General features: G+C 35.2%; 1 protein-coding gene across 1 annotated transcript in view; it reads right to left on the reverse strand.

Annotated features, from left to right (window-relative positions):
• Positions 1-282: 282 nt before the first annotated feature.
• ZDHHC17 (zDHHC palmitoyltransferase 17) overlaps positions 283-23495 on the reverse strand; it is a 74566-nt gene continuing 51353 nt past the window's right edge. Inside the window, exons 11-17 of the mRNA XM_084287231.1 lie at positions 15797-15919; positions 12718-12780; positions 11771-11864; positions 7788-7871; positions 7224-7381; positions 5035-5129; positions 283-3350 (exon numbers count right to left, since the gene is read on the reverse strand). Of these exons, the coding sequence (XP_084143357.1) occupies positions 3212-3350; positions 5035-5129; positions 7224-7381; positions 7788-7871; positions 11771-11864; positions 12718-12780; positions 15797-15919 (756 nt within the window). The 3' untranslated portion in view covers positions 283-3211. The remainder of the gene's footprint in view (positions 3351-5034; positions 5130-7223; positions 7382-7787; positions 7872-11770; positions 11865-12717; positions 12781-15796; positions 15920-23495) is intronic.

Genomic DNA, 23495 nt, shown 5'->3' on the forward strand with positions numbered 1-23495 from the left:
CACTGAAACCCAGTGAAACCTTACAGGATTTCCCATCGGCACAGAACTGGGTGCCCGACAGCTTTTAAGATACCTGTAAATCTTTCTGGAAACTGACACTGCTAAAATCAGATGCAAGGTAGCAGCATTTCCTCGAGGTATGGCTCCCGAGGTTGGATAAAAATGATGCTGTGTGTAATCACATTTGAAGTCAAGACAAACGCTGCATCTAAGAGTCAATATTTATTTGATTAATAACTTACAAAATTTAACAGATTTAATTTATGTAAGGAGAGCTAATTTATTAAACATTTTACAGATTTTTTGTTCACAATGTAATACATCAAGATCCTGACAGTATTAAAATAATACTTGGCACAGTTATAAATAAAGAATATACAAAAAATCCATAGCTTAAAATGCAGTGATGCTGTTTTACACATTAATTGAAAAAAAATATATATCTGGTGGACATCAAAGAATACAGAAACCTGCAAAGAAACAGCACATGTTTAGGGCCAAGACAAAATTCCCATTTATTCTAACTATATCAGATTAAGTTGGTCTGATCTGTTGTGGGTCTGGATCAGCTTCATGAAGTTTCAGAAGCGATGCAGTTTTGGTTCAACAAATGAATTGCAAGTTTGATAACTTGACAGAAAAATGCTGCATAGCTGGCTCCCCCCTCCTGCTTGATTTTACGACTCCGATCAAAAGTTTCAGTATAACTCAAGACAAATGACAACCTGCACTGGAAACTTCACATCCCCAATTCACATATGCAAGTTCATTGTAACAACTATTTACTATTGCTCAGATTCTGCAGGTCTTAACAAAACTGTCACCAGAGAACTACTAAAAGTAAATAGTGCAGAATTCACCACATATTACCAAAGATCACCTTGCCTGCAAACCTTTTTTTTAACGTGGACTGCATGCCACAATTCATGGCAGTTAATGCTACTGGGCAACTAAAACCAAACCGAACGGCTCTTCTGGTGCTAGGTGACATTTCATAAAGTGGACTCAAGTTGTCCAAGCCAACTGACCCCCAACAGAAATGTGGAAAGTGAACAAATATGCAGAACATTCCTGATAAATAAAATAAACAACATTGTGAAGCCTTCATGCTTTTTTTGTTTTCAGATTAGAAAAATATGACTAACTGGTGTCAACTGTTGTCACGGAAATAGAACGTGTCTTCGTTGGGATTACAAATTTTGTCTGACAAAAATAGCAAAAGCTTCTTGCCTCCCCTATACCCAAACCTCTCCCACTAGAACTGTGTCCAAGATGATGTTGATTTTTCCAGTATTAAACATTCAAGTACTCTACTGTTGCACTTCTGTAAATCCTGATATCTGGTACTTGCAAACTAAGCGTGTGTCTTGAGATCAACAAACAACTACAGAAAGAAATGTTTACTTGCAAATACTGAACATCAACTATTTACAGTTTCACTGCTCCTCTGACTAAGGCAAGGGGCGGGAATACCACTAGATTGCTTTATTACCTGTAATCTGCGTATTACAGAAAACGCTAATTTTGCCAAGCATCAAACATGCAGTGAATTTGCAGGGCATAATGCCTATTAACAGCAATATTTAACATCACTAAAAGCTCATTAGATATCTTCCTACACTTTTTGGTTGAATAAAATGAAAATGAGCAGCTTTAAATATACTAAACACACACTCACAGAGAGAAAACTAGTTGATAAATTATTTATATACAGATACACATTCTTTACACTGGTCTCAGACATCTGCTTTCAGGTCCCCTCCCCGTACTCCCCTCACAGGTTTCTCGAACCACTGGGTTGCTACAGCACTTAGAAGAAAACTAACCTGATTCTCAGTCTCTCTGTAAACAATAGTTAAGGAAGCAGTGAACAATTCACTATGAGTATATGAAAACACCATAACGAAAATCAGTGCATCACATTCAAGAAAAGCCCCCTTGGAATGCAATTTCAGGTCATTCCTTACCTTCCAAACACATCTGTAGCATGAGAACTTAAAAACATTAAGGGTGATTTCCACTTGCCAATACACCATCTTCTTCAGAATGCTGCATTACATTTTCTATGTGCGTGTGCTATTTTGGACATTTTTCTTTTTTTTTTTTTTTTTTTAAGTGTTCCATCATTTTACATCCAAACAAAGTAAGTGTAATTCAGATGACTCTAGTTTCTTCTTCTGCAGTTGCAGTCAATTAAAAACTATTTCATCTTGTCTTTTTATAACTGAGATTTTTGCTTTCACACCTTTGGTTTCCCCCATGCAATTTCTCTTTGAACGTGTCTGCAATTACACCACACTGTACTGTATGGGGACCGAACCTAGTACTGAAACATTGCTACTTTGTAAATTGTTTATACATTTACTTCAAAGATAATGAAGTTTTTCCACTTTTTTTCCTGAACGTTATATAACCTAGCTTTACGGGTGTATCATGCATATAAGCAGGGCTTTTACTTTGACAGAAGAGCTTTTCTTACTTGCACAATCATTTGTTTTAGACCATGTAATCTCAGAACAGGGCCTTTACAAGTATTTAGCTGTACCAGTAACTGGTGACAGTAACATTCACCAAAAAACGTGGGCAGTTCTTTTTTCTTTTTAAAACCATTATCGGATGTGCCCTACTGCTCTAACGTAACACATTACAGGGGATTCCCACCACATGATGTTTTTCACAGTATTGAAAAGCACATTTTTCAATGTACATAATACTACAGAAAATCTGTATTAAAAAAAATCACATTACAGGAACTACACCATAGCGATCAGTGAACTCTGCATCATGAAATTTAGCTTTATATTCTAAATTCTTGTTTCAGTGGAGTTATTCATATTGGGAAATGAATTTTTCTGCTCAGCACAACATAACTACTTATGTCAATACTTCAATAAACTCATGCTCCATTGTGAAAGATCTTAAATAAAAAAACAACAACAAATACTGTGAATATGCTGTTGCGAATAATTCTCATGTTAAGAACTGTTAAAATCCCTTTTTGATCTTCCTCCTCTTCCTTATCAGGTTTGGCAGTTTATTCTGTCCATTTTCACTCTTGTTAATAAAACTCTGATGAAGAGAAGGTACCTTAAGATTCATCACCAGCCCTACACATAGCATGCTACTCTTCAAGGGATGTGGATTCGAGAGAGAGAGAGAAAAATTTTCAGGCACCACTCAGATATGATATGCTCACAGGACGAAGGTGGTGCTACACTAGCTGGTAGCCTGATCCTGAAGTTTGGTCATATTCAATTGTGTACTGCCTTGTCCAGTCCACGATGACAGGCCGAAAAAGACCACAGCATCTGAATTCAAAGAAGTCTATAATGTTCCTTATACATCCATGGCTAAAAACAAAATAAAACCACACGTTAATAAGCAGTATCATAGCTCTTTTAACAAAGTACAAGTACATGTTCTGTCTTTTTACAAATTCAATTATTCTCTAAGTTCCCACCTGTAAAGAACTGACTCACCTAAAAAATACTTTAGTGCTTGCTGATGAACAAGTTAGAAAATACGTCATTAGACTCATCAATGTTTGATCTTGGACACAAGCCAGACACTAACTTTCTTTCACTACCTGTTATCTTATTTCTTCCACTACCCACTATTCTTACCTAGAATAACATCCATCTTTATTGATACTTATTTATTTCTGTCATAAATATTTTCTCTCCAGCTGTAGATCTAAGATCAATTAAGCCCCTAGACAACACAAAATTAAGAAAGCATTATCTTCATGGAATTAGACGGCCTGTTCAAGTGCTTCCTGATGCTGAATCAGTTCACTCTCATACATTTAAGATGCCTACATTAAAATTCCATTTTTTATTTTTTTTTAAGAAAATTACACGTGGCCTGAATAGGTCATAGTTTCCTGGAAGAGCAGCTCATGTTATAATATGCTAGAATAGATCAAAGCAACAAGGAGATGACTACTGCTTCATCTGACAATGCTTCATCTGCAAGGTGATGCCAAGTCAGTTATTTTAGACACCTGCTGTAATTTTTAGGAGCTGTTTTTACAATAGGAGCTGTTTCAGTTTATGAAAATGGTTTGTGAATGTGACATCAACTTGGAGATAAAAACAGTAGTTTTTTTCTATCCTGTCCACCACTTTTGTTCTTTCTTCAGGCAAAATAATTACTTGATTTTGTTACAACTCTCATCTATAGGAAGACTAAACCATACAGAGATGCTCACCTGTTTCTCACTAGAAGTTCTGTACAGAAGGATATTAAAAAAAATCACACAAACTTCTCTTCTAGCATTCTTATCTCCTGTTCCCTTGGGTGCTACCTGAAAGAGGAGCAGTTCCCACAGGACACAGCATGTACAGTGGGATGAGACATGTTTTTCTGTCCTTTCGCTGCTCCTTCCATAACACACCCTTAACCCACCCATATTCCAGCCTCATGCCTTCATTTATTTCCTGCTTTGACTTCACAAGCTGTATTCATTTCCCACAAATACTAACATTCCAGTGCTACATCATCCCTGAGCTCTCCTCTCTTTGCTTGTACCCTCACATCACAGCCTGACACCCAAAGGCCCGCATCTCACCCACACAACGCCCACTTCAGCTCCCGGGACACCCTGCTCCCTGCCCAACCAGCTTTCGTCAGTGACTTTCCTCCTGAAGAGAAAGTGCTACCTGTTTTCTCACAGTAAAGAAAAAGGGAAGCCAATGCACAGAGCAACTAACTACCTCTGGGTTTGAACACCTGATTTATAGAGAGAGTATTTTTGGTTTATTTCCCCATAAACTCTGCTGTAAAATACGATCACTGCTAGAGAGCACTATTTTTGGTGTTTATACATCACTGTCTAGAGTCACCACAAAATATTTGCCACTTCCTTTAACTGGACAGAATGCATTACTATAAAAACTGCTGACAGCTCCAGCATTCCAAGTAATGAAAATCCTTTAAAGGTATTTAGCTATGTTTTGTTTCACCAAGCTGCACAATTCAGCCATGTGAATAGCTACACAAGCAAGAAATGCGTGTTTACACTTTACAACTTACTTGAATGGGCTTTCAATAGACGTGGTTGTAACTTTAAAGTGCTTGTATCGTCTTGCATTCATTCTTTCATTTGTAGTGATTCCTAAGCAAGATATCTGAAAACAGGAAAATAAAGTAAGCAATTTAACCCATGTAAAAACAAACAGACAAGTCCTGCACAAGACAGACTGAAAAAGGATTTTGTTTTTTATATTCTTTCTTTTAAAAACAATTTTTGTCTGCAGAAATTGTCAGATCCCAACATAAAACAACATACAACAGCTGCACCAGATTGTGCAGAAGGTTTAATGTTGAAAGTGATCGGAAATAGATCATGATCATTGAACAAACTGTGACTTGTTAGTTCATAACAAAGAGATGACTGACTGATACATTGTCAGCTGAGGTGTGCTGTAAATAATAGATTCAGGAGTTTCTTCACACAGCATTTGAATCACTTTCTTTTCCTCTTGACATTCTGATTATAGTATGGTATACAACAGTAGTGTATTTCCCTCCAATTTATGTCCTGATTGCAGTAACATAACTTTTCTGTCTGCAAGATAAAAAGACGACTAGAAAAAGGTTCTTTAGCTTGTTTGTCTTAAACCACAATCATTTGGCCCACAGACTATGATTTTGTGTAACAACTTTCCAACTACTTTAGCCTAACATGGTATCTGATATAAAACTGGAGCTTACTGTAATGTGATGTAATTAGAAACAAAAATATGAGAACCCCCTTAACAGCCTTATACCACAGCAAGATAAAATCTTTTAAGTCCTAGTGGAATATGAAAAGTCAACTCTGCTGCATGGTAGAAAAGCAAGAACATTGAGAAAATTAAATTTGTGCTTGCTTGCCTCATTTAGATTTACTTATTTTCTCAAGCATTTTCTCTGCCTCCATGAAACCCAGTGGAGTTTCATTTCTATGTATATAAATGAGGTGTTAATGGCCAACTTTTGAAGTTGGAAGTGAAGGTTTTAAATTACTTTTGTAGGCAGTGCTTTGACAAGAACCCTGGCCAGTTCAATATGAAGGGCAAGTCTGAACTTGACAATGGAGGGGGAAAAAAAGCAGCAACAGCAGGGGCTGTGTAGTTGCACAGCAAAAGAAATAATTGGAGAACATCAGTTTCATCAGTACATCAAACTCCAAAGAAACATTTCTCCACAATAATCCTATGTTTTCTATATGTAACACTCTTCAGAGATGTACTAATTTTGGAAATGTATTAATTACTAAAGTGCTATACTTATTTCACTTAATTACCTTAATGATACATAATACTATGAGATGTATTTTTCAAGGTGTCATGCAATTCAAAGATTCGCCTGCACACTGAGTGTATGAACAGGAATCCTCAATGCGGAACTTAATAGATCATGACACAAATGAAGGCTCTCTGGAAGGTTATATGCTTATCCTGCTACAGAGAAGTCTGGTGGTTTAGACTGGTTTGAAAGCCACACGAAATATATGTAGTAGTTACCTTTGCTCATTTGTCTTGGGCAAGAAAGACCTCTAAAAGACCGAATTACACAAGACTTTGAAATTGGCATGTATTGTAAATAACCATTCTAGAGAAAGGAGGACAAAACTCAAATTTGCTAAGAAGTTTCACCTAAGCCTTAGAGGATGATTTTCATTTCCAGGATCTCTGGACAGATTAAATCAGTGAGTCTCACTGTTCATTAATGACAAGTCATATTGAAAGGTTTCCAGTATGACTTGTCTTTCATTAAAAAGGTTACAGAAAAAAATGGGTTTGGTGAGATTACAGTTAAGTCATGTGATGACGAATTACCCTGAAGCAGTGTAAGAAATTACTGCATCCCATTTGAAGTTACCACCCTCTTAATGCTAATGACATACTGCATTATTCCTACTTCTATCCACAGATTTTATCCTCTAGGCTTCTATTAGTCTTTATTGCTTTTCTCTGGTCTATTTTGCCTTTTTCTTAGAATGGAAAGCAGGAGGTAAGTATTTTAACCTCTTGCAAAAAAAAAAAAAGAAAAAGAAAAAGAACAAAAAGAGAACAACGCCTTCTACTGTGCAGAGACAACAGACACCTCCTTCAGCTGTGGCTGAGAGACTGAACACCTGGTCTTGCATAACAAACATTAAAATGTAAATGACAACTGTTTGATATTCTTATGTCACTCCCAAGACTCAGCATTATGAAGGAAGTGCTCTTCCATACCTGATACATCTGACACATGAGTAACACAGCCACCCACATGAAGTGAAAAACACTGTTTAGAAACATCCAAAACATCCAAGGAGAACAGGTAGCAATCTGTGTAATATAGGTCCAAAATCCATCCTTTGCGTAACTTGTCTCACAGTGGAAACCCCAATCTAGAGAAAAAAGGGAGCAAACACCATAAAAAAGATTAAAGATATGTTTACTATGCATCAACATAAAGACCACATTAGAACATGCTACACGAAATAAAAAATGAACTGAAGAGTTTTAGTTGTTCTCACTTCCTTTCCCAAGTCATTGGATATATGACATACGCCGATACATGCTATGATGATGAAAATAAACTAGGACAAGAGAAACATCATCTAACTTAAATTACCTGGTATAGACAATGACTAATATGCAGTTCAATTCCAGAAAAAAAATACCAAAAACTTTGATAAGACAAAAAATCCTTAAAAATCCATACCAGGATTTACAAGCAATTTACAAGTATTTAAAAGCAATTAAAAAAAAAAAAAAAAAGCCAAAAAAAAATCCACAAAACTATTTACTCACAAGAGATACATCCATAAATCATCCAGCAGATCATAAATAGGAGGAAGAACAGGTATCCCATAAAATAGCGATGGTTCCCTGCTCCTAAAGTTGTACAAGAACAACGGGAACCAAATTACTCCACTTTCAGAAGAAAGACAACAATACACATGGTAGCTTAATTTCTTGCTTATATGTACTGTTCATTATTGCATATAGAAATATTACTTTCCAATATTAAGCCAGTATTACTTTAAAAGACTAGTGAAACAGCCAATTTCACTATGATTTTTCCCACTACTGAGAACAAAGAACTTGTTTACTTAATTTTGTTGCATTACAGCTGAAATTCACACAAACACATTTCATTTTTAGCTCCTTTCATGAGCCAACACAATTATTAAAATGTTGGTTAACGGCTATTGCAGAATCCTGAACAGCCAGGAATTACACATCAATATGTATATTTTTAGAATTCAATTAAGAAAAAAAAAAAGCCAAACTGCAGAGTTCACTTACTTAAAAGAAATAGGAATATATAAAAAAAAAAAAAATACAACCCCCCGTGATAATAAGTTAACTCAAAACTTAGCTTTATCAAGCATGTTTAAGCCTAACTGAAAATAAATATCCAAGAGAAGTTAGATATTAACAGAACAGAACAGCCCCAAAGAGCTGGCTAAGATAATGAACAGCATTTAAAAAAAAATAAATCAGTTATTTAAAGAATGATCTATTTCTAACGTCATCACAGCTAAGAAGATGCCTCTTATGTATGTCGTTGTTTTGAAGGACTCAGCCTTCCTTCTGTCTATAAGATGTACCCACTGCTGTAACCTTCCAACAGCTTTAGGCTGTGAACTAAACCAATAGAGACTGTAATGGGCTAAAGAAGATTTGGCTGTCACCATTTACCAGCACAGCTTTTACTTCTTCATTATGTCAACTGTTTTTTGCCTGCTAAAGCAAGAGCATCCTCTGGAGGCAGAAAATAATCAAGTGGTTTTAGCAAGAGAACTGAAAGGCTATATAAATAAGAGATAAGGAAAAATACACAAACACAAGCTAGACTAAACACGACATTTCCTTGAAAATCAAACAAGCTCCTTCAGATGTAAAATATGTTGCAACATTGCTTTCAGTCAGCTAAGAGCACACCAGAAATAGTGTTTGGAAATGTCCCTAAGGTATTAGTTCCACTAGCATCCTAAGCTTTGGAACAGTTAGGTTTCATTAAAAAATAAAAATAAAAAAAAGCAACTTAATTGGTGACCTAGAGGTCCATCTGATAGGTGTATGATGAAACACTCCTTGCAGTAGCATCTCCAATGATCCTGGACCAAATGTTACTTAACAGGAAATCCAGGTATTTGGTGAAAACATATACATAGAATTTAAACCTATGAAATCAGACAGGTATAGCCTTGGTAACTATTAAAAGACACCAGAAAAGGAAAATGGACTTTATTTTGGAAAAGAAAGAACTTTCAGAAAGGATCACAATCAGTAAAGGAAAGAAGTTCCTTTTTTATCTTAAATAAAACTGAGTAAAACACAGCACTGTTTTCTAGAAGTTCACCCTGGATTGACAGCAACACAGTCACTGATCCTTCACAGTCAAGATAATGCTGGAAGAATAGTCGCTAAGTACTTTTATATGGTTTTGTTTACTTTATACATAAGTAATAACATATAATACAGAAAACTACTTTTTATTTTTTAACTGATGGAGTTATACAACGCATGACTTGTATAATTTGTTCATTCCTTCCTCCTCTTTTCCTATGTTTAGCCCCTTGGAGAAGAATCCTTTTTGGGGTTTGGGAAGAAATCATTGTTCTAAACCATAATGTAATTTCTCACTTACACAAGACCTACCTTTTCAGTTACTGCTATCCAAACAATAATTCAGTACATTGTCAGCACAACTTGTGACATAACAGTACAAAATTTGGCTATAGCTCCTTTCATGCTGTTACTTGAAAACTAGATTTCTGTTGCAAGTTTACAGTTTGGGTTTGAAAGGTAACTGCAAGTTTGAAAATGAAAAATAAATTATTAAACAAGTGACTGTAATAATGCCTTTTTGATACTCCGTTAAAAACAGGTATAAATCAATCACCTCCAGAGACTTGCTCACTGAAATGTTAACTAAAATTTCGCAGGTATGATGAAAATAATTTGCCCCATTTAATTAACTTTTTTTTTTTCTTTAATAGTCTGCACTTCTTGTCAACCTCTTCAGAACAGTAAAAATATTGTCTCTCTTTGCACTGCAAATAACCCCCAAAGGATTTATTTTTAGAGTGGCTGTACACACACTTTCTGCAATCCTATCTTTAGTAAAATTCTTATCCTTTTAACACATTTGAAGGAAGACTATACAAAACATTTCCAAATCCAACCTTCCTGGGAAAGGCATAATTTATCTTTCCCTTTTTGGGAAACATACCCTGAATGCTGTTTTAAGAATGGATTCTGTTTTGTAATCCTATGAGCAGAGTCACCATGTACAAATTGGAGGCAGAAAAGCCATTTAAGGTCATTAGACCATCATTCCCTCTAGTTCAGGACTGTTCCCATAGTGTAATTTCTTACGTTTTTTTTCCAGCATATTTTCAAGTTTCCTAATGTTTACTTTTACCACCAGTTATCCAGATCTGTTCAAGACCAGGAAGATTCTGCTTTTTCATCACCACTGTTGTTGAGGGGGGAAAAAAATACACTACAACCTCCCATTCCCCCAAATCACATCACGTTTCCTCCCTTTAACCTAATCCTACTACTCACATTCTTCTTGTTACACACAATGTTTTTGTGTTTTTTTTTTTCCTTCCCCATGTTGTTTTATGCTTTTTCAAGTTACTGATTAAAATCATGGATCTTTGTCCCACTGACAAGTACTCCACAGCACTCTTAAAAAATAAATAACAAGCTGTCACTCAGCGTTGTCTCCAAAACCTGAGCCTGTGCCCACTCTGTCTTTATGCTATTGTTGGTCATTACATTAAGGATGCCTCAGTTCTTCATTGTAAAACATCCAAAATGTAAATCAAAAGTAACTCAGATAATGACAGTAGCAGGAAATGTAAAATAGAAGGGAGTGATCCAAGTCCATTTCAGTGAGATTTCAGCGATGCTGTTTTAATTCCAGTGTCAGCACTGACCACTCTACTCTTGACCATAAAAACAGTCAAACTGCAGTGACCATCTATTATTTGCAAGGACTACAATGTCAATGAATGCAGGTCCTAATTCCTCCCCAAAATTCTGATTGTGTCCTAAAGAAAATGAAGCAAGCTATATTCACTTCCTAGCTGTGAAGCTCCCCCTACATAATAATGGATTTCAAGTAAATTTCTCAAAAAGCAAGACATAGAATATCAGCATTTAGAGACTTTATTCCTGTTCTATTCAGTTCCTTACATCATCGCTGGGGAGAATAAGTGAATACCTGTGAATCTGGGGCCAGGGGAGGAGGGGGCCATAAAGAAAAGAATACCTCATTAGTAAGCCATTCTGCATGTAAGTACTATAATCATCGCATTTCTGAATATGCACACTTTGCCATTAGAAAATTATTAGAAAATATGAAAAAATACATTATGCAAATGGATAAATAGTTGTCAAATCAGTACACGCTCTTTCTGTGGAAAGTAAAAATGCAGTTAAGCTTTTTATCTTTTAAATACTAGAATGTAAGTGAATATAAATATGCATTCAGGAAACTGAATTAAAACAATTTTGAGGATGGGTATATAAGAGACAATACAAATAAGAATAATGCTGAGAATCACATGTAGAAAAAAGATAAGCTCAGTACTAAAAGCAATTTTCCTTCCATCAAAAGTATTCAAAAGTATTTCTGTGGCTTGGGCAGAAACCAAGTCACTTTCACCATAAAACTGGAACAGACAAAAATCCCATACAACGCACGGTCAGTTTCAGAAGCTTTTCCCTTCATTGTCTATTATGAAGGCACCATATTTTAGAGAATTACTTACCTACGCAGTTACCCACCCACGGGCAGTGGTGATCAAACTTTGCTATACATCGATTGCATACACCACAATGTTTGGACCTCACTGGCTTCCGTATCTGTAATGGTTATTAACATTTGTTTAGAACATCAAAAATCTGACGTTTTTATATACAAAAAAAAAAAAGCAAAAAACTTATTATGTTAACTACTTAGATAACTTCAATTTTAACAATCTTAGCTAATAGACTTAGTCTGCATACGTTTATGTTCGGTAAATTATAGATTATAACCTACTTTAAATGACTCTTACACTGATTCTTTTTCTATAAAGGATTTTTTTCCCCAAAGTTCTTCTGTCCCCTCCAAATACTGAGCTTTGTGCAGCAACCAGTTTCAATTCAGCTTTTTAACAGTGAAAGTACAGAACAAGTTTGAGTTCCACAATTCTGTCGGTATTATTGATAACTGACACCTAAACTGTTCCAGCTTATTGTCTAAAGACAGGAATGCAATTCAACAACTGGAACTCACGATGCTAGATTACTGTCAGCAATTTTTTTTTAAAGCACGTGTTTTGAAAGAAATACAAAATGGCAATGAAGAAAAAAGATCTGTTAAGTATTTTTGAGATATACATATGTATATACACACAGATGATTTTAGGGTGCCACATTTATACCTGATTTTCCAGATTTGATTTTAAGAATATTAACATCATTCATGTTCTACATAGGTCAGAGCATTACAGTGAAAAACACAACACATTACATTTACTACAAATGCTTTTTTCCTTATTGTTGCAAAAGCTTTTTGTATAAGTTATTTATTGAAAATACTGCTTAAATTAAAGATAGCAAATAAATTTTGTCACTGGTATTGCATTATTAAGGTTGTGCATGTGTTCAGCACAGGAAAATCTAGTTTTGAAAAGTGCTGCAACTGGTAAAAAAGAAAAGAAAAAGCAACTACCAAGCATGTACTGCAGAATATACTGAGGTCCAGACTTCCCGTCTCTGCAAGTTCTACTATTGTCTGAAAAAAAAGAAAAAAAAAAAATAGATTTTAGTACACAAATGAATGTTGATAACCACTGTTATATCTGCACATCCGACCAAGGGTGTGAGTTCCAGTAAGTTCAGATACTTTCTACACACAGGAACAAATTAAATTAATCCAAATTTGATTTTAAACCAATCTAGACATTTACTTCTAAATTGATTCTAGTTTATACTCATTCCTACTCTCTATCTAGGTTTAATTAGAGAAAAAGCAAGTTTATACTAATTTGAATACATTCACACACTGCTTATCACCAGTTTGACTAGATTATTGTTAAGCTTATTAAAATGAATGCAGCTGAATTTCTAAAGAGGAACACAATTAAGACCTTTCATGAAGCTAGCAGGATAAGCCAGTCTAAAAACCAGACTTTATTTCTACAGCTACCCCATCAAAAACTTTACATCTATATTCACCTCTTTTCTCAGATGCTGAAGTTTCTAGGAAGAAAGGAATAATAATGCAAACCAAACCTCCTCTTACAGATGCTATACTCATGGCTCAAGTAATGCACAGAAATAGGTATCAGCTAAAGCATCCCTCTTCCTTCACGCTAAATGACAGCTCTTTTATTTTGTGCACTCCTTCAGTATCTACTTTATTGCTGGAATAGAAGTAACGTATTACTCCATTAAATGGCTTCCAACAAGTTTTAAAATTCAGCAGCTGAAATCTGTCCCACATGAGACTTGTAAATGACATTTGCAACATATGGAAAATATCCGGAAAATGTCTTTTGCCAAAGTACCCTTCCTTGATCCAGAAGGAATTTACTCAGCACAAATAGCCTAATGGCAAACAGGTCAGTCTATTGCTCCCTTTCAAACCACGTATAGCTTATGCATCAACGTGGTTTCTAACTGGAGAGGCAGTAATATACTTCTTAATTATTAATATCATTCTTAATATTATAGCAGTAAGATAGTTCTTAAGTATTTTCTCACCACAGCAATAAAATCATCACTTCCTTCATTAGATGATGAACTCTACGATGGGTAACAGGACTGAAGCCACTGAAGTTTTCCTCCACAACACTACACTTAACTGGTCAGGAAATGTTTATGGCAATTTTTGCCTCCAAGTAGCCAGGAAAAGCTACAGTCAACAGTCCAGGGGTGAGCTGTGTCTTCCCCTTGCTTCCCCTGCTGATTTCAGGCAAACAAGGAACAACTTTCCTGTTTTCTAACACTTCTTAAATAAACTCCAGAATTTGGACTACTGTTTCTCCTTGCTTGTTGTATTTCCAGTTGCTTTTGGTACAGTATTCACCTCCACCATGGGAACCTCCTACTGAACTTGAGTTCGGTATAGTCCCCAAGCAAGATCCCAAGGCTCATGAGAACAGAGCCAAACAGGATAAAGAGCTTTTAAATACAATTTTTCGTAAAACTTACAAGACAAAGACCCACGAGTACTTGAGTTACAGCCACACTTTTGTGCTTTATAAACCCTGGGTCAATTTTCTGTGCTTTCAAACTATTAATATTTGATTGCGAAAATGGGATTTTTTTAGTTTATTAACTTACTTATTTTATGAGTAACTCAGCTTATTCTGTAACACAGAAATGCTACATGAAAAAAGAACATGAGATATCAAAAGAATAAACATCTGAAACATGCTGCTTACTGCAACAGTTTGAAATATACTTAACTTGGTCATCTGGAATTAGAAGAATTTTTTTTGGTTACTTGTTCAAAAGCTAAAGGCAAACTCAACATAAACATTTTTGGAGACAAATTAATTAAACAAGAGATAGCACCGCACTGCAACCAGTGGTTTATGCCCCTGATAACAGATCATTTTACAGTTGGGTTAGCTGCAACGTAAGAGATCCAAAATATTCACAATGATACTCATCTAACCAAGGAAGCTGCATTTTATAATTCCTATCCAGTTCAGCAAGGCTTTTGCACCCACACAAAACGACCTGTGCACATAGATCAAATGAGTTGCACGTCCATGCAATTTGCTGAGTCTGAGTGCAGGTGCAGGTGCTGGCTGTCCTATTTAATTTAGCCCCACTGAAGGAAGAGAATTTAGATCTGGATTCTACTTTGGCGAATTTGCAATAATAGAAAGGGAATTTGTGCGGTAAATCGGCACATTGACTAACAAAACTCAGTAATAATCAGAGAAAAAATCGTTTAAGCAATCACAACCATGTTTTAAAGGCTATTATACATTTATCCCTTTGTAAGGCCATAATTCCAAGTGGTTTGACATTAATCCACATGTTTTCACAAGTAAGCATGAAGTAGAAGCACAAAACTCAGTTTTGGTGGTATGTAAACTTCTAGTAAACTTAGAATGAAATAAAAAACATTTCTGCTACTTGTATAATTTTGGCATATTCAATGCTCAGATTAGCTGCTGTGCACAATCCATAACTAAAAGATATTAGAAAATCAAAAAAAAAAAAAAAGAATTAGTAAAATAAATTTTTAGTTAGTACTAAAAAGTGTTAGAAACGTCTCAAAACCATCCCTAATTTCTCTAATATTTTAACAAACAACCACCCCAGACTGCCTGTGGTTTTGGTTATTTTACACTCAAAATCTTCGTGAATCTAATACTTTTAGATGCAAACATAAGGAAAACTGGAGGTGTCTGGAAGTCTGGAAAGTTTTTATGGAATCAAATAAGCAACACGTAATCCATAATGGGACATATGTTTCAGTAAGGCAAAATTTTAAACCTGTGCATTTTCATCCAGCTACTTTAAAACTTTTTATGTTGAAAATCTTGAGTTGCAATTCTTTTTTTTTTTTTTTTTTACTGAGAACAACCTAAATGCAACTTTGGACCAGAAAGACTTGACCATATGTTCCAAATGGAAGAGAGAAAACTGGAAGAAAAGGGAAATTTTCAACATTTTAGACCTATTGTCATACAACAATTTATTTAAATTTCACATACTAAACAGCAAGCTACCGTGACCAACTGGCAAAGGCAGCTGAAGAATACCCTTGACATAGCTCACAGCTTTACCTTTTTCTTTTGTTCTTCTGTGGCTTTGATGATTCCCGGATCAGATTTCCAAGATTTTCCAAAATTGTAGAAAAGTGCAACACTATTAGCAAGGAACGGAAGGTGTATAAAGAAAAAATTGAGATGTGTTTGAAGTCAAGGAATTTAAAGTTCAAAACAAACTTCCTCTTGAAAACATCCACTAATAATTCTGAAATGAAATTAAGATGAATTTTTATAAATGCTCTCGAGTCAGTGCTCTGAATTAACAAAATTCAACACAGCTGGAAGAACTTTTTCGGTATTCAATATTTTCTATTGCTCAAAATTCCAAACTTATTTTTCTTTAAATGTTGTTTTCCATGAGACACTTCTAAAACACTTATCCTTCTAAAAATGAATAATGATGGTTCAGTTTTCTAATTATTTTCCTCTTTAAATAAATTAAATTCCATGAAATTTATCTCCTGAGAAGTATTTCCTGTTTTCACAATACACATTTCACAGTTCTATTTATAAGATTGTCATTTGACTGCTTCTCTCTTCATTTGCTCGAAATTCCAGCTGGATGACCAAAAGGCCCGTTTCTAGCCTTTTAAGGGATTGTGCTACGTGGCACAATGCTGCCTGGCGACCACTTCGCAACCACCACTTATCTCCAAGAAAGGTACCATCTGAAACCTGGTCCTGTCGTAAGGCAATACCCACATTTCTCACCACAAAGTTATTTTTAGTACACTAATACAGCTAATACTTAGAAAAACACAGGACCCCATGAACCTGGAAGCGCTTATGAAATCAATTACCATATAAAGGCAGAAAATAACCATTCGCTTTAAAATATATTTCCTGTGACGAATGATTAAGAATAAGAATAAGGACATTACTTAGCAATGATGCTGGAAAAGCAAGTACTTCAGATGTGCCTCTTCCACTGCAATGGGAAAATCAGAGTATTTACTCTGATAAGACTGTAAAAGACCTGACCAACACTAAAGATACCTTACAGCTGCCAGTCATAAATGCAGAGATGCCGTATTTGACAAAGCTTTGATGGGAGAAGCCTTTAAAGAATTAGCTGTGCAAAAAGGACACTTTTCTTACTCTGTCACAGATCACTGCACACGCAAACTACATTATTATTCTGAGTCACCTCAGGGAATATTCCTCTCTACTTTGGGAGTCATTAAGACTTCCGTAATTAAAGCTTAATATGGATGTGTTTGTGCTACAAAACTGTACACAAGCATTATATGTTACAAGATTTAAAAATATCACGCTAAAATCGGTATGGAAGTGGCACAGAACATTTTAAAAACAACAAAACAAAAACATTTTTGCAAGCTTTGAGAAAAATTGGATTTTGAAACTAGAACAGATGCTCAAATATATTCTACTGTATATCTACAAATCTACTATCTTCTGTTTGTATTATTGGAAAAAACGTTTAAGAAAGGCATTAAACAGCACGAAGAAAAAGATCATATAAACCATTTGTAAATAAACCTACGTGGCGTAGATATAAGCAAATATTAACCAAAAAAAAAAAAAAAAAGGAAGTTCTGCAGAATAGCAGTAAGCCTCTCAAATCTTTCTGCACCACTCTCACGGTGTGAAAGAACTCTGGTCATCAATAAATGCAACCAAGGCCTCACTCTTCGGGACTTCTGAAATCACCTTCTGGGCTGCAAGCACCCACTGCTGGCTCATGTTCGAGCTTTTTGTCCACCCGAACCCCCAAGTCCCTCTCTGCAGGGCTGCTCTCAGCAAGCTCTTCTCATTGAGGCACAGAGTTGAGGCTTACAGCTCTGTAGATGCCCGGGTCCTCCTTTCTACCCTTTTTTAAAATGGGTGTGATGTTTCCCTCTTTTCCAGTCACCAGCACCAAGAACGAAGTCCAACCGTTACTGTAAGTGCATCCCATAATACTTTTGTTTCCCTTCTCTGTTGAGGGGAGAAATTGGCTATAAATTTCCAATAAAAATGTTGACAAATTAGGTTAAAATTACAATAACATACAATATATGGTAGAATGCTGTTACTAACTTCTTAAAGGCTAACCCTTCCTCTAACAAGCTGCTTCCAGCAAGTTTGTAATAGGGAAAATAACAAAAAAACAAACAAACAAAAAAACCCAGCTATACTACAAACTAAACACTCACAGTTCTATTTCATACATTACAGATGAAAAGCTCTGACTGCAGTATTTATACAATCTAATTTCTTCCTCTTTTTCTTCTAAAACTACCTGCTGCCAAGAGTAAGCTGGTTCAACTTATTTTTATAGCTTTAGAAAAATTCAATTTTCTTTGCTATATTTACATTATCCTTGGTGTTCTTGCCACAACAGTGATTTTTTTCCTTTAGAAATACCCTAATCAGACATCTGCTACAAACAATAACGGCAAAACTGAAAAAAAAAATCATGGACCATTCCTTAATTACTATACGTCATGTCTAGACTTCTAAAGAAGATAGGAGAAAATACAATTTATTTTCTATCCAATAAAACAGTTTAGAAACCTTAAGGTTTTAGATTTTTTCTGTTTTTACTGGCTAAAATTTGGACAATGTGTGATCAAGAAGCTGTCCGTGGATCCAAACCACCAGAGCAGAAATTCAGTACACAGAATTTTTCTACATGTGCCCTTCCCACTTTTTACTCTATAAACTAATGTATAGGAGAGCCTAAGAGACTCCCTGCAGAGTTTAAGTTTTGCCTTTTACTGTGGTGTTCTGAGATGAGTGCTACACTGACGATCTAAATTGTGGCAGATAAGTATCACAGGTGGGAGGCATTGAGAGTCCACATGAAAAAATATATTTATAGATAGGCAACAATAACTACATAAGTGAGGAAGACTAAAAAACAGCATTTTTCATCAATACCTTAAGATATATATATATTTTTTTTTTCCAAAAGTTTGAAGCAAAGCTGGGGAGAAGGGATAAAAACCATCCAGACTTCAAAGGAGAAAGAAAGATTAGAATTGTATTTTGCAGGACATTTCTAGCATCTAGAGTGAACAAAACTCCAATTCTGAGATCCACCTCACTGACTTTAAATCACGTTGTATGCCTTCAGACACTACATAAAGAAAAATCCACTTCCCATCTTCAGCATTAAGATATTCAAGGCAGACAAGCAGTGCCATGCAATTATTATTATTATTATTTTAAATTATGAATTCCCCTCGGATATTTATTTTCAAAAAGATCTTTGCAACTTGTATCATAGACATCTCTCAAAACTCTCCATACATAACAAAACCCGTGTAGCTTCGCGTTAGCTACAGAGGAGGGAATTGGTTCTCCAGAGACAGTGCCTCATTTGTCCTTACATCCTCATTTACAGCTACACCAAGGAAACCACATTACCATATTAATGGCTGCAGAAAGCATGGTAGGGCATTTACCTTTGGCACCATCACCAATCTGCTGTCTTTTATGAGGCTTCCCTGGGTTTTCACTGTGAGGGACAAGGCAGAAACAAGCATGAAATGTTTCCTACTTTTAGTCTCAATCAGCATCCTTTAATTATAAGAACAACAGGCTGAAAATTATTCCAGGAAACCAGTTGGAACCAAGAGACTATCTCATTAGAAAGAAAGAGAAAAACAAACAAGCAATCCCCATCCCACCCCAAACCCCACGAGCAATGCAAACATGTGATCAAGTAATTTTTTATCCTGACTTGCAGCCTATTTAGAACAGCCCAAACAAATGATGATTCCTGGTATCACAGCTACAACACCATGCAACAAACTCTGAAACCAAGCCAAAGTACACATTATAAACCAAGATAGGCTCTTCCACTCACTAAGCCAGTAATAAAGTCCTTTTCTCCTAAAGCGCAAGATCTGCAGCTAACATAAGATGTCAGATCAATACCAGCTAATGAATCTGCCAGTTCATAATAGCTGTACGTCTGGATCCAAGCCCACAGGTAGGTAACAGAAGATAGGGACACGAGAGGTCTCATTTTGATAGGTATTTATTAGACTATATTCATTTTTTTTTTTTACCAACTAAAGATCTGCAAAAGCTCTCCACCTCACCCCCATCCTCTATTTATAAAGAAAAACCCTTTAGTTTCCAAAAAGTAATTGACTCGCTACCATCTCCTCCACCCCAGAAATGTTTACTTTCCAGTTAGAAAAAATATTTTGACAAGGGAATGTAAGTCACGGACAGCTGGAACTGGGGTTTGGATTTTTTACCCCTGGTTTCAGTTCCTCTAGAAACAAAGCCACTGCCTTCTTTCTTTCTCCATGCAAGACTTTCTGTTGTTTTCCTGCTGGCAACCTTTAAATTTTGATGCTATTTGTTTTGTTTTTACTGCTTAGCTGTACCAATGGGCTTGTTACTGTCTTTAAAACATTATGCTATTGTAACAGCTTTGTGAAAGCATGGAACTGATCATGAATTCTCTTACAACCAGTTTTAAAAATTATTTCTTTTACTAATTGAAAAAGCATGCAGTACTTGTTTTCCTTCACCTAAATACCACTAATATACGAAGTGTATTTGTCATATTGTGAAGGTAACCAGAAAAGCATCAGTCAATAATAAATTATTAACATACAAACCATTTGGTTTCTATCTCCTTACCTCAGCTTTTTTAAGTGGTATGCCATGACAAAAAAGCATAATTAATGAAAGCTACATACCCACAATTGCATCAAATGGAAGGGGTAGAACAACAACAATAGTTATCCTATGAATATTTTGGGTTACAGTACACCCTGACACCTTAGAAAAACAGAGCAGCAAAAGAACCTCTGACACAACAGGATCTATTTGTTCAGCTGTAACTGAAAAGACTGTATGAACAACGAAGATATTAACTCAGTATATGTCCTGAACTTTTACAGGACACAGAAGAACATACTACCTATATATGTTGAAAGAAAGTAATGAAATGTTAAATTCTACTCCATTATTTGAAAGTGTACGTTCAACTGTTTTTTACTCTTTAAAATTAAAAATCGATTAAAATACAGTGATTGTGTGTAGGATTTTTTACTATTATTTACTCCTGCTTTGCAAACAGTAGAAGATACACTACGAGAGCAAGACACAACTATTCTTTGTTATGCACAAAAAAGCAGAAGGGAAGCATGAGACCCTAGATTTCATACATAAATACCCAGCTCATACATTTCTCATTCCCATCAAGAACAGTATTTCTATTTTAACAAATAAATTAGTCTTAGAAACCACAGGGAAAAATCCAATCCAACTGAAACATTTATGTAATTAAGTACATTAGATTCATATAAACTACTTCAATTTATTTTCAAGATTGGTCTTTTAAAAGACACACCGTTAGGTCTTACGACTTACATTTTCCACATGACCACCCTGAAATTCAAGAAAATGCACTGCTAATTGTTAGTTTTGTATGTTCTTTACAATACGTTGTCTTGTTCTGCCTCATTAGGATTAAATCCAGAAGACTACATGATATTTCAGACACCTTAAACATATCCACATGAGAATTCTTAATAAATACTTGAACACTAAATGTATCACTTGCATCAGTAAAGACTTTCACATTACTTATAATATTACACGTAAAGTTCCAGTATGGCATTCCTTGACAATTGTTTCGGGTTAGTGCTTTTTTCCTGAGCAAGATATTGTCAGCTTTCAGGAAAACTACCAGGACAAGTTTCATTACATCAGCATTACAGAGTATAAAGCAGTAGTACTCTGGTCTGCTGTAAGTAATCATATAAAGCTGTAAAAATACAAGAATCCTTTCCCCAACCACAATACTGTGCCTCATGCTATAAAAATAGAGCAGGCATGCAATTTCTTTTTTTTTCCAATAAAGCTACAGGGCAATTTTCCAGAAGAAGAAGAATGAATTTGGAATCTTATTACAAAGACTTCCAATTTAAAATCATCAATTAAAGGAAGATGGCCTCAAGTAATGTCATTAAAGCTGCTTGTCACACAGAATTGTGTCAGCTCTAATGAAAGCAATCAGTAGGAACTGAAGTTTTAAACTACTACTTCTGCATGCAAAAAGACTGTTGCAAAGGGTTTTTTTTTGTGACACCTACCTTAAATCACAAAAGCAGTACAGTATTTTATTGACTTTCTGAAGTAACTAATTGTCCATGCTGACTGCTTCTAGTGGACAATAAACATTACCCTGTGACATAAATTTCAAGTTACATTAATCAGGACAGCTACCAGAAATAAAAATCTAAGTTAGTACATATGAAATACATATATTTTCATATGACTATGAAAGAACTGCAGGCAAAAGAAAGGAAAAAGAAATATATATATATATATATATATATATATATATATATATATATATATATATATAAATCTCTCAATTTGCCAGCCTTAAGGCACAGCTTTTTATATAAAGACAGAGGCTATCACCATGCTGTGCTGGCTGTGGCAGACATTTTAACATGGTCAAGGACTATAACTTAAAATTAAACACATACTTAGATTTGGTTCAAGATAATGTTGCATTAGCATAAGAAAGCATTTCACAGCAGCTCAATATTTGCTACCCAAAACATGCAGCAGTGTAAACAAACATGAGTTCCTAAAGAAAACCTGTAAGGTTTGAAGCACAAGGATTCAGAAATGAGGCGGTGCAGTTGTTAAAACTGCTTAAGAAAGTTATATTGCACAATTTGCCAGAAGTCAGGCTTCTTTCCTTAACAACAACAAAAAAACAACAGAAAAGCAACTTCAGCATGATGGCATGACATATTTAGACAGTATTACTCTGTCCTTCAAGAAATGGAAAAGTACATCTCCATTTTAACTACTATTTTTTTAAATACATTTTTGTTATTTATATTGTACTCACGTTCCTCATTCTGCACTTACCAGTAAGTTAAATTGAAAAAAAAAACAAACACAGAAAATCAGACCAGAAAGAGATTGGTAGTAGTATCAGCCTTTCTAAATGCCTATTTCAAGACATTCTCATGTTAGTATGGATACAAATATTTTTTGTATTTAGCAGAAATGAGATTTTCTTATTAAAAAAAAAAAAAAAAAGTATGCAATAGCAGTTGTCTCATAATATATTAAGAAAGCTATTATTCACAGCAGCACCTTTGCAAACACAGTAGCCCAAGGCAGCATGTAAACATGGATCTCCTCTCTGTTCGCAACCCAAAAACATGAGGCTCATTTAGCTGAGATTGGAGAACATATTAAGAAGATGATAAAAGGGGTGCTACTACCTTATTTCATAGTATAATTTCTCTGAAACAGAAAAACCGTTTCCAGAAAAGTCAAGCTAATATCCATTATAATATATTGTGATGGGTACTAATTTATTAAGTTCATTTCAACTACTTGCAGCTACAAGAACTACATTAAACATTTAAGAAAACATTAAATCTCTAGTCGGTTAGTAAGTTATTGTAATTACAATACCCAAGTTGTTTCAAAATTTAAGTCTGTTTCCTTAAGGGATATAACTGATATTTTTCAGTGAACTCTGAATCAATTTCTACCCCCAGCAGTATGTAGGGTTTATACGTAGGCAGATAGTCAATAACATAAACCATGGGTGTATGCAGTCTCTATAATCTAGTGTAGTTAATACAATAATCTTCAAAGACTAAAATACAGTTAACTTAAACTTATCTACTATATGTATGGAATGGAATTTGCAAAATCTTCAAGAACTACCTACAAAGCTAACTCCACTAGAATTATTATGTATCAT

This window comes from Netta rufina (genome assembly GCF_964035555.1).
Source record: "Netta rufina genome assembly, chromosome: 1".
NCBI lineage: Eukaryota > Metazoa > Chordata > Aves > Anseriformes > Anatidae > Netta > Netta rufina.